The sequence below is a fragment of the Aptenodytes forsteri genome, unplaced genomic scaffold (genome assembly GCF_000699145.1).
Source record: "Aptenodytes forsteri isolate BGI_AS27 unplaced genomic scaffold, ASM69914v1 Scaffold567, whole genome shotgun sequence".
Classification (NCBI taxonomy): Eukaryota; Metazoa; Chordata; class Aves; order Sphenisciformes; family Spheniscidae; genus Aptenodytes; species Aptenodytes forsteri.
In genome coordinates, this window is record NW_008795916.1 from 13,274 (window position 1) to 25,592 (window position 12,319).

Below are 12,319 nucleotides of genomic sequence, written 5' to 3' on the forward strand. Positions count from 1 at the left end.
GGGCGGGGGGGGTGGGAGGGCGCGGGCCGCCCCCGCGGGGGGGGGGGGGGGGGGGGGTTCATCACCCCAGGGCGGCCCCAAACCCCCCCAGGACGGCAACAGCCGCTCCATCCTTCAGCTCTTCCACCACCATCCCCAGCCCGCCCTTGCCGCAGGACACGGGGACACTTGGGCGCCCATCTCCATCGCTTTATTGTGGGGGTTACCCGCGGGAGGGAACCTCCTCCCCCGACCGAAAAACGTTACAGGGACCTCATCACGCCCCTGGCCTCAGAGCCCCCCCAGGACACAAGAGGCACGGACCATTTCCCACGGCAAAGGACCCCCCAACTCCGGTGAGCGTGGAGAGCCGCCCCGTTCTTTCCCCGCCTCGAGTCCCCCTACGGCTTTTGCCCTGGCCAGCCCGGCCCCACGGAGAGGGCAGGCAGAGCCAGGGGAAGGAGGGTCTGGGGTCCCCGCTCCGGAGTTTCAGCCCCCGCCGCTCCAGGAATGATGCCGGCAGAGGAGCTGGAGCTGCGGCTCAGCCCGGTGCTGGGCAAGGACACCGGCACCTGCAGGTTTTCCACACGTGTCCCACCGACGGGCTCCGCCGCGACTCGGCATGAGGGAGGATTCACAAGGGAGGGTAGAGATGCCGCACGCTGCCAGTGTCAGCTCACAGATGCCGGCTCCAGGCTCCCGTTGGCGGCCGCTCCACGGGCCTGGGCGGAGAAGGCGGTTTCCTCCAGCCGCGGCATGCTGCCATGGGCAGGTGACTCTGTCGGGGACAGAAAAGGCACGGTGGGCTGGCTGCAGCGGGACGTGCCCGGGCAGAGGCGAGGGCAAGCCCAGCCTAGTGTCGCTCCCACACGAATTGGCCGTTCCACAGGGATGGGAGCGCCCACAGACCGGGAGACGTTTCCTTTGGGCTCCTGCTTGAAACCAACGGCTACAGCAAACCGGTGGTCTTCATTCAGGGCCTAGGGGGTGTGTGTGCGCTCCAGAGCTAGGGTCCCCCCACCCCGATACTTGGCTCCCACCAGGGGGGAGGCACTGAGGGGACTCCTCGGCTGCAGGGACAGCGTCGGAGGGGGTGACAGGGGATGCAGGACGGGGCATCTGAGGACATCTCCAAAGACGACACCCTGTGGGCACGTCCTGAGCAAGCCACAAGCTCCGGGTGGGACACAAGAGGAGCAAGTTGCAAGTGAAAAATGAGACTGAAAAGGAGAAAGCAGAAACCCTTTGCCTAGAAGACGACAGCTTCCCTTAAAATCCCCAGATGGGAGAAAATGGGCTTCCCACAGCGGGTAGTCCCCAGCCTGCAAGACATCGCCACGGCGTCCCAGACAGCTCCCGCGACACCCGTCCCACGCACAGGAAGAGGGTGGCACCGAGCCACCCACAGAGAAGAGGCGACTGCCCATCCTCCGCCGCTCCCCGGGACCGGGCTCTGGCTCCCACGCCCTCAACACTCCCAATACCATCCAGACCGTGGGCGTAGCACGGGTCCGAATTCCGCTGCATGGGAGAGCAATCCCCTGAGGGCCTGGCTGCGTGGTGGGAGGGCAAATGGAGACTTGTCCCCCCAGGAAGACACATCCTCCAGCTCACCGCAGAGCCCCGGGAGGCGGGGGATCGCCTGGAGCAGGAGCTGTGCTACTGCTGGAAGCCCCCGGTGCGCTCTCCCAGCCGTACCTGCGCAGGCAGCTCGGCCGGAGGCTCGGCAGCCGGGGAGAAGACGAGGGCAGAGGAGCTCCCTCTGTCCGTCAGCGCCATCTGCGGAGGGAGGCCTGGGTGGGAGGGCTCCTCCAGGGCCAGTATGTCTATGGGGGCCTCGGCAACGTCTCTGAGGGACTGATCGAGGGCCACAGAAGGATCAAAGAGCAGAGGGGACGGGGGACACTGCATGCCATCGCCCACCACGTCCAAGTCCTAGGAGAGAAAACACCGGGAGGGGCTCATCAGCAGGAGGGGTCCCGAGGAGCCTCTTGGGAGACAGAAGCACGAGTCCTCACAGCCTTTCTCCGCTACCCCCTCGAGCAGCAGGGCAGGAGCAGGCAGCAGGCCGCTCTGCTGCTTTACGGGCAGAGGAGGAGGAAGGCAGAGCAGCAAGCACCGTGCCACCGGGCCCCTCAGCCTCGGCAGCTGGGAATGCAGCTACGGGGACCTCCTCCAGAAACGGTGTGATCCAGGCTGGGGGTGCCGCACTCCCACTGAAAACAAGGTGTGGGGCACAAGGTCCGGAGCCCAGCGTGACGTGCCGCCCCCGAAGCATCCCTGCAGCAGCCAGGAGGGCTGTGAAAGGGTCCGATCCTGCCCTCCTCAGGACACCCAGAGCAGTCACCCCTCTCCCAGGATTTCACCCGACCCCCTTTGCTTGCCCTGACAGAACGTATTGGAGTGGACGGTCTCTGGCTTACTCCTCCATCTGCCCTGCTCGCTGCCATCTGCTGCGTGCGTGGATAACCCCGCTGACGCCAGAGGCTGGGATTCCTGTGAGGCTATTGTTAGAGGACGGGGTTTGTTTTGGCTTTGGAGGGTGTTCCGACATCAAGGCAAGATGCCTGCGACTCACGAGTGGCACTCCACCAGCCTAGCGTGACGCGAGATAAAACACAGATGCCCTACACAGCCGTAGCTCCGAATCCCTCCGAGCCAAGGACGGAGGGCTCTCGCAGGGTGTCTGCGGTTACATCCACGCACAGCTCGGGGCACAGGGCAGGAGCAAAGCACCCAGGTTCCTGCCTGAAGCACCCGAAACCCCGCACGGGGCGGGGGACCCTCTCGAAGGACAGGCTGGGGGAGAGAAACAGTCACGTTTTTCATTTCTGACCTGAAAAAAACCCCACCTCTCCCACAAAGGCTCTTTTTAAGAGCGCAGCGCGCTGGCTCTGCCCCACAGGAAGGAGGGCTGGGATCTGGTCCGATGCCCACCGAAGGCAGGGGGAGTGTTCCCTCGACCCCGGGGGTGCTGGGCCCAGCCTGACCCCACAGCAGCAGCACTTGCTCTTCCTGTGTTAACACTGTGGCTGCTGCCATTCCTGGGACTCCACAGCTGCTGGCCATCCCTCCTCCACCAGCAGAGTCTGAAGTGGTTACGAGATTTACCTCCTGATAGAAGTGCTCAAGAACCTCAGGGGCATCCGAATACTAAAGCAAGTGACGCCTCGTTCAGAGGAGCGGCTCCAAACGACTGCAGTATATTTTTGTTTAAACAAATTTCAGAGGATTTTAAGCATGTAGGCTTAACACGCATGCAGGACATCAGAATAATCTGGGGATTAAAATCCTCACGTACTCCTCATGGGAGAGAAGAGGGAAAAAAAAAAGCAGGACATCAGAATAATCTGGGGATTAAAATCCTCACCGTACTCCTCTGGGAGAGAAGAGGGAAAAAAAAAATCCTCTTTTTAAAAAGCCCCTAAATACAGGTTTAAACGAGCCCTTCTAAAGGGGCAGTCACCAACCCTACAGAAACAAGAAACAACCAAACCTTTCGCATTCCTGCACGTTCTTCAAGAGACTCCTAAATACAGGTTTAAACGGGAGCACAGCCCTTCTAAAGGGGCAGTCACCAACCCTACAGAAACAAACATCTCCCAAACCTTTCGCATTCCTGCACGTTCTTCAAGAGACTCTCCTTCCCCAAGCCAGCAAGAACAAAAATAATTTTACATTATCTGTGCTGGGGAGGCAGTGCTTTACATGACATCCATGCGTGCTCCACAGAAAGCACCGGGTCTGCTGCACTGCAGCCCGCTCCACGAGCATTTCAGTGTGACTTCATGGCATGTAACCAAAACAGCAATATTCAGGGGAAGCTTTTCTGCAGGACACGTTGCTTGCACACCACGGCCTAAAGCACACTGCACAACTTACATCGCTGAACTCCAGGGGCAAGCTCTCTGTGGGCTGGAGCTCAGCAGCGCTCAAGTACAGGTCCGTGGGGGCAGCTTCCAGCTCCTCAGGGACAGCCAGCACCTGCTCGGGTACGTACATCTGCGGAGGCAACCGGAGATGGAGCGGGCAGCACGGATCCTCGGAGAGGCTCACGGGAACTGGCTTGTTGCAGGGCACTTCCTCGGAGCCTTGACACGGTTTAAACAGAGTCTGATTAGTGTCCTGACAGATGTCTGGGAAGATGTGGTCAAGGGAAACCTGCACAGCAGACAAGCTACAGACGGACACGCATCCAGAGGCATAAACACTCCCCCCTCACCCACCACCCTCCAGCAAACGGTGTTAAAAACCCCATACATTTCCCCGAGGGACTCCAGAGTTGCACCTCGACTGCCCGGCAGTGTGGATGACGTTACTTGCATGATGGCAAACGGGGACAACAGCGACAGCCTCCCAGTGGGGGCTGGGAAACGGAGCTGGATCCCTGTAAAGCACTCGCAGATCCTCAGATGGAAGATATTACAAATGCACAGACTTACTTTTAGTTGCAGACATCCATTTAAAAGGCATTTGCACAGGCCTTAACATCTAACACGCAGCGGAGATACGAGCACACACAATGCTTTTTCCACAGCCAGGAGTTTAGTTCCGGTATTTCTATCTTCCCAGTGCATTTTCCTTCCCAATGGAAAACCTATTCCTGCCAGAGGTGTAAATGGGATTTCCTGCCTTTAATCACAAACAGAAACTCTGCTCCAATTGCATCGCGCTTGCAGAGCAATCCACCAGCAGAGAGTAGCTACAGACCAAATCCCATCCTCTTCCAAGAGCCCTGCGAAACTACAGACGGACCCACCGCTGAGGCTGCACCAGGGTCTGCATAAACAACATTTTACTGACAGTCGTGAAGTTTCTACTTACTGCTGCAAGGAACAGCTGAGATTGTGTCACCCAGTGAGCAGAGTGAGGCACAACCTCCACGCAGGTGACAATCTGGAGCTGGGGCCAAAGCAGATTTCAGGTGTCGATCAAGTCTCTCAGGTCAGATACCTCAATATCAAACCCACCCAAACAACTGCCCAGCTGTTCTCGACGTTTGTGGGTTCATGCCACAGCTTCCTCTTCACACAGTGCAGTGTGGGAGAGGAAAAAAAAAACCCCAAACTTCCAAACCCACATAAACTGGCAAAAGGCGCCAAGTTTAACCCAGTTTCTTAAGCTGTCTAGGTTTCAGATTTATCCTTTCCTCCTCTCCTCCCTGCACCGAGGCAGCTGTGAACGCGCCGATACGACTTCCCGGCAGGCTGTGGGGAGCCCGTAATCTGTGCTAGCAGCAACGGTACAGAGCTCAGCCCAGAGGAGCCAGATCTCTCAGACACTCAAGGGCAGATGTGGTGAGGAAAGCGCCTCTGTATGAACAGCAGGGTGGGGAAGCCAGATTTTAATCTCTCTGAATGACTCCCAGATCAAGCGCCGACTTTATTGGTAGCCAAAAAGCATGGATTGCCAAGATGACCAAATCACATGCTCCACCTGGAGCCCAACAGCCCAGCTGGGTTCGGTCCCTTTAATGCATTGTCACAAACAATCCAGCTCCTGAAAAGCAAACAAAGCCCAAGAGCCTCCCAACAATGCACAAAGCAGAGCAAACTGCAGATGTTATCGGCTCAGCGGGGCTAACCAAAGTAAAATCTTGTTTGTGTCAGTGAAAGTCAGCTGACAGCTCGGACGTAAGGAAATCAAACCTCGTTTTTTCCACTCCCTTCTCAGCCTGCCCTGCTCAAAGCGAGTCAGCTGCAAACAGCAACTTGCTCAAACCGTTTTATAGGTATTTATCCTGTCTTTATTTTGAAGCATATGGTCACTAGAGAGAAACCAAGGCACCTTCCTGCTACCCGGGCTGCTCCCTGCACATACCTGGAGTCGAGTCTGCCAACTTCAGTAACAAAACAGAACGAAGAGCTCGCACAAAACGACGAGCTCCTCCTCCCCCTGGGCTGCCAGCTCTGCTCTGGGACCCAGCACCGGAGCTTCTCCTGACTCACACCAGCAACAGCTGCTAATGCAGCCCCAGCACGATCCAAACCTGCTCCTGGACACATCCACCCAATCCCATTTAGGCAAGAGCTGCGCAGGGGCAACGCTCGGTTCGTGGATCCCATGTTGGGATCCCCTGAGCTGGGGGGATCCCAGTGGAAATTGTGGTGATCCCTGAGCTGGGGGGATCCCAGTGGAAATTTCAGTGCTAGCCCTCAAAAAGCCGAGGCCGTTTCAGGAGGTTGAACAGCTCAAGGCTGTTCACACACATGTGTGCAAACCTTTCAAGGAGTAAAAGGAGATTGAGCTGACCCATGGCAGCCCCAAACAGGCTAGGAACTACTCCCTCATTCAGATCCTCCCAAAAATCACCGAGCACGTGCTTCAGCAGTCAGACACCCTTTTCTACAAACATCCCTCACAGCAGGACTCATACCGAGAGCTCACAGACCCTGCTCAGGATGACTGCTGGCACCCAGCACCTGCAGCCAAGAGCAGACTTGCTTCTATCCCCCTTTCACATAGCCAGAAACCATCTCGAGCCTCCCTCGGGCTTTGTGAGGTTCCCTTGTCACTTCCAAGTGAACTAGCCACCCCGTTCGGATGCTCTGGATCGGCCAGCGTACCACAGGAAGGCTGCAGCGGGACCTGCCCGGGCAGAAGCGAGGGCAAGCCCAGCTTTTTGTCGCTCCCACACGAATTGGCCGTTCCATGGGGACGGGAGCGCCAACAGACCGGGAGACGTTTCCTCTGGGCTCCTGCTTGAAACCAACGGCTACAGCAAACCGATGGCCTTGATTTAGGGCCAAAGAGAAAAAAAGGAGGATCAAACACACTTCAAACTGCCAGCAAACAGTCAGGAGCGCAGCCCAAGGCAGCACAGGCAGATCAAAGGATACGCGTAAGGCAGTGCCTGGTCATCGGAAGGGACTGGTTGGAGCATCGGACGTCGTCGACAAAGGCCAAGCACCTCTGGCTGGAGCGGGTGGTGTGCGCCTGCAAGTCCAAGAGAAGAGCTCAGAGCTGCGCTGGAGAGTCGTCCGGCTCTGTTCCAGAGAAACCCCCTCGGCTATACAACACTTGCGTCCTGCTTTCAAAACACGCCAAGACCAAACTCTCAGTTCCACTCCAGCAGAGCCTCGCTCCTCATTATGTCCTTCCCATTCAAGCTTTTATTAAACAGAGCTGAGACAATGAGGCACGACTCGATTTCAATAGGAAGAACTTCACCTCAGAAGTATGTCTCAAAGAACGAGGTTTCTCAGACTCATCTTTCAAATTTCAGAAGTCAGTTAAGGGAATGCTTTGCATTTTAAAATGGTTACAAAGAAATGGCTGCACACAGCTTCAAATTTAGTTTCACGTGTGATGCAAGGGGCCTGCCTTTCGGTCCCCACAGGTCTAGGAGGAGTCTGGGTTTCACCACTGTAAGAAGTATTTCCCACACATTTTTCCAATGATGAAAATCAGGCTACCTTGTACTGAGCCCTCGCTTTCAAAAGGGAAAATTCTCCAACCCCACACTTTAACTTGTGCAGTTCTGGTGCCCATTTTAAATGACTCCAGGAAGCCCCGATGTTTCGGCCAACGTGTGGATACCGAGGGTGCTGGCCAGGACCAGATCTTTATGTCCTTGCAGAAAGGGCATGTTACAAGGGGCGCTCCGGCAGGGCCAGAGCGCACCTGGCCCGGGATCGCTCCCAGGAAGGGACGAGAGGAAAGACCCAGCTTCCAAGCGAGGCTGTAACTCCAGCCATACCCAGTCCCCGAGCCGCTGGACGCACCTGCTGGGCAGCGCCATCGGTCGCCAGCATCCTGCGCTCCTTCAGCTGCCGGTGGAGCAGGGCCTCCACGCCGTAGCGCTGCCGGTAGCGGCGCAGGCACTTCAGGCGCTTCAGGTTCTCACGTTCCTTGGCCATCAGCCCCTCCGGGCCTGTCAGAAGGCTGCTGCCTGCCAGGAGCGAGGGGAGGGGGTCAGAAAATACCACCCCCACCTGCCACATCCTTCCATTTTTTTTTTGGTATCGAGAGCCAAAATCAGCTGTCGAGCGCTCCAACAGCTGACTAACGACACAGATGTCAACGCACGGAGCGAACGAGCAGCGAGAGTTGCTCGTATAAACAGGAAGCACATCTTTCAGTTACATAAGAGGATGACAAAGCAGACTCCATCCCAAAACTCATCCCAACTGCTCTGTGCACACGAGGAGCCGACTGAATATTTTTAAGCATCTTTTAAAATAATTTGGCCACTCAAAAGTCTATTGTGATTTCTGCAGGCAGAATAGCAGTTTGTCAAATTTCAGCTTGCTCCTGTGCAAGTTCTGGAAGCTTCCAGTAAGCACTCCCAGCTGTAATTACAGGGCAACGCTCAGGATCTGCTTTTCTATTACTGGTTTGCTAAAAAGAGTTCTACAAAATTGTTATGTACCAAACTTCCAGTTATTTTTATTTGAGACCGAGCCATATTATGCCATTTTCCAGGATGAGCTATTATAAGACCATGCTAGAGAAAGCATTCTTTGCACTGCAATACTTGCAACCAGTTATACAACCCAGCTCTGCCTCTGCTGAACTACGAACTCCTGCCTCCAAGAGCACGTTCCGTACAGGGAGAAATCCAACTGAGGCAGAAGTGCTTTTGCAAGGCAAAGGTGCACCCCTGCTAAGGAGGAGTACGTCATTACAGCAGTACTGGTGTTAACAACTGAAACAAAACTTCTGCCGATACAGACAGGACCTTACAGATGAATAAATTTTTTTGTTTATAAAACCAAAAACAGGAAATCCCATACAAAAAAAAAAAAAAAAAAGAACTTTTGCCTCAGAAGTAAACTTTGTAGTCTCATTTCCTGACAACACTGCAAACTTTGAAGAGCAAAGAAATCCGGCAACCTTTCTAACCCAAACGATACCAATCTCCAGGCATGAGGCCAGCCACAAAAATACCTTCTCTAACTGACTTTCAGTCCTACGGTAATTCTTACCCTTACCGAGACAGCACTGCTCTGAAGTCTGCTTCTACAAAGGGCAAAAAAACCCCATTTTTTTTTTAAATGTAGAGTTCTGCATGTGTTTTAGAGAAGCGCTGTGCCCTCAGCCAGACGAATACGGATCAGTGACTACCTGTACCAGTACTTGCCTATGGCTTCATGTTCTCCCTTGCGGCTGTGCAGGTATCGGCGCTTCTTCTCCTTCAGAAGGTGCTGGAGTCGTTTGAACTGGTCAATGTAGAGAGACTGCAGGCGGATCAGCTTCTCTCGCATGATCAAAGCCACCTCCTCAGCTGTGTACACGCCAGCATGCCTGAAAAACACCCCCACAGACAGGGTGAAGTTTCTAAGGGTCCCTCGGGGCTGTTCTCCTGGCCGAATGGCACGGACGTTATCAGAAACACGGGCTGAGCAGGGCTGGGTTAGACAGATCAACGGGTGACGAGCAGAAATACTGATTTTTACAGATTTATTTTTAATTTAAGAGATCACCCAGAGACTGCTGCTGAACGGACCACTCCACACTGAAAGAGGATGACCATCAAATACTTCCCAGAAGAACCACCAGGTCCAAGACTTACAAGCATTCACACCTAGCAGCTCACCAAGGATCAAAGTCCAACTGCGACACCATTAATAACATCACCTCTTTAACATAACCGCCATCTCCTCTGGTACCACACTGAGCTCAGAACGCTCCGCACGCTACACGTGTGTAAGCAGCCTGCAGCCACCAGCATCCAACTTACTTCAAGGGATCCTCCTGGTCGCTATCGATGCTGTCAGCCTCGCTGTCCGGGTCCCCTCGCCACGTCTGGTCCACTGTGATAGGGTCCTGCTCGCCATCGCTCCAGCTGTCCTCATCTGAAAAGACAAGTCACCCTGAGCAATAGGACACTGCCCTACGTCCCAGCGCTCGCCGCTCTGGCACAGGGCGGCCGGGGACCCCGGGAGCTCGGCTCCACGGCCGCACGGAGGTGAACCAGCTCTGTCTCTTGCCAGGAGAGACTTCTCCTCCCCAGCACAGTGTGAGCCAGCGACATGGAACAACGGGAAACCCACCAACTCGGCGCAGCCAAAACACACAGCTCCTGTGGGGTGGCGCTCCTGCCTACCTAGGAACCACGAACTGCCGGCTGGCCCCACCAAGCGACCCTGCGAGATGAGAAGCTCAGCACTGAGCCAGCGTTTGACAGGCAGCGCTAGAGACTAACCCAGCAAAGAAGGAAGCTAGCTAACATTTCTACTCTGTGACTGCAAGGGAAGAAAACCTGCAGGATTTTGGTCTGGCGGTGTGAGTCGTCTACAGTCAGTGGCAGGCGAGACACACCAGGGTTTGCAGAACACAATCTTTTACCCACGGACCCCTGGGATCTTTTTTTCACTGATTTAAGAAGTGATATCCTTGGCATTTCCACGCAGAATGGAGAACTCCAGGTCCTCTCTCACCGGTTTTCACTTTCAATTCTTACCTAGGATCCGACTGGCTTCGCTGCGGCTGCTCTCTGCGGTCTGGGAGCCCAGCTCTGTTTTGGCGTAAGAGCTAAGCTGGCAAAGGAGAGTCTCGCTTACAGGCCCAGGATTGGACTTCTTCATCTGAGCTTGGAGCGCCAGAGTGTTCCTACGGGCATGCTCCGCGCAGAACGACGTGCTGCGGGAATAAATCACAAGCTTGTTACAACTCCAAGCCCTCAGCCAGCAAAACGAACAAGCGATACAGTGAGAAACGTTCCCTGGCACCTGGAAAGCACATCCCCTCCACAGCTCTCTCTCAGAGGGAGCCGCTGGCTGCAGGTACAGCTTGGAAATGCCAGAGAGCCCTGGGTGGCTCGCAGACCACACACCACCGCTGAAATGCCACCTCTGGCACTGGAGCCAGCAGCCACATGGCACAGCAGCAGCGAGAGAAAAGAGCTTTTTACTTAAAGCCACTGAGGTGAGCTCTTCTGCTTCCAAACATTCACACTGGACTCTCAGTCTCCACACAGAGCACGCTGGCCCACATCGGATGGATCCTTTTTATCGCAGAGGGACCAAGGGCAGAATGAAGACTATCAGCGTCCACATCCCCGTAACCTCTGAGAATGAAACACGGGTCGATGCTCCCATAAGGGAAACTGTGCTCTGCTGTCATGCTTACTGAATGTCGAGAACTGTTCTAGGTCCTTCCATTCATAGCAGTCAGAACATTTTATATGCATCAGAGAACAAGAAGCACAACCAGGTCATCAACTCCACCTAACACACGACCAGAGTGTACGTGCTGAGGATTATCCGTAAGCACAGACAGCGGCAAGTTAGATTTGCTGGGCTGAGCGGAGGTACGGCACCGCGTGGGTGCACATACAGCTCTTACGCTCTTACAAAGGACCTGGATCACTGCAGCCACCTTCTGATGGCAGAGGGCAGCAGCCCGACAGTCCTGCAGGACCAAGACGACTCCACGCAGTGTCCAGCACTCACAGTCTTTTTCTAGCTTAAAAACGCTTCAGAAAGAGGGAGCCACTTGTCTGAGGTAACGTAACTGCAGCAGCTGAATCGGGAGGACCTTCTCCTGCCCGTTTTAATTCTGTATGATGGAGAACCAGGAGAAAGAGGTACTCACCCATCCTTCTTCTCTGGTTTGGGTGCAGCATTGGGACACCGCTTTCCATTCTTTGTTGAAACGTAGCTGCACTGCTTGAAAGGGGCACTCCTGTCTTCAAGAATGTGCTTAATACAAAACTCCTGCCCCTCCAGCCGCGGCTGGGAGCACTGGCGGTGAGTGAAGGCACATGACAGAGGCTCCTGCGGCCGCGGCACAGGAGTAAGGCGTCCTCGGCTTGACGGCAAAACATGGATCCGAATTCTGTTCATGCCAACACCTGCTCGAGAGATGCAGACTAGTTAAAAGAAATGAAACAAACTACTGATAAAAAGAAAGAGGAGCAGCATCTGCTAACGCATCTGAATAAAGCTCTTTGACCCCCTTGAACAGGCGGGAGATGAAGTTGCTCCTATAGAGATAGTTTCTTCCAACGCCTGAGGAAACTTTTGGCTTTGCAGCAACCCCATTTCTGCACAGAATGAAATACATCTCACTCACCTGAGCTACCAAGCAGCAACGTCCATGCCAAGGTGTGGGCACAACAAGCGCTGCTGCCTGCCAGCGTTGTGGCCGGGGGGGGCTACACGTCCCAGAGGTGCCCCTCTACCCCCACCCCCCACCCCAGCGCAGGACCCTTTCCTCCCAGCGCACGAATCCCACAGCTCCACACCCTCCCAGGGTACAGCGCTCCCTTCCAAGCGCAGCCCACCAACCCCACAATGCCCAACACAAACCCCATGCCTCCATGGCATCCCCTGTCCCCCAACTCGCGGCCCCTTCCTCAGCGGGCTGGCTCTCCCAACCCTGCCCCCCCGCCGTG

General features: G+C 55.2%; 1 protein-coding gene across 1 annotated transcript in view; it reads right to left on the minus strand.

The window, feature by feature from the left end:
* The window catches only part of KANSL2 (KAT8 regulatory NSL complex subunit 2), a 16,944-nt gene extending 4,884 nt beyond the window's left edge, over positions 1–12,060 (minus strand). The window contains exons 1-10 of the mRNA XM_009284620.1: positions 11,998–12,060; positions 11,518–11,776; positions 10,385–10,563; positions 9,662–9,776; positions 9,062–9,225; positions 7,704–7,870; positions 6,819–6,915; positions 3,862–4,115; positions 1,678–1,914; positions 660–757 (exon numbers count right to left, since the gene is read on the minus strand). Of these exons, the coding sequence (XP_009282895.1) occupies positions 660–757; positions 1,678–1,914; positions 3,862–4,115; positions 6,819–6,915; positions 7,704–7,870; positions 9,062–9,225; positions 9,662–9,776; positions 10,385–10,563; positions 11,518–11,768 (1,562 nt within the window). The 5' untranslated portion in view covers positions 11,769–11,776; positions 11,998–12,060. The remainder of the gene's footprint in view (positions 1–659; positions 758–1,677; positions 1,915–3,861; positions 4,116–6,818; positions 6,916–7,703; positions 7,871–9,061; positions 9,226–9,661; positions 9,777–10,384; positions 10,564–11,517; positions 11,777–11,997) is intronic.
* Positions 12,061–12,319: the final 259 nt, after the last annotated feature.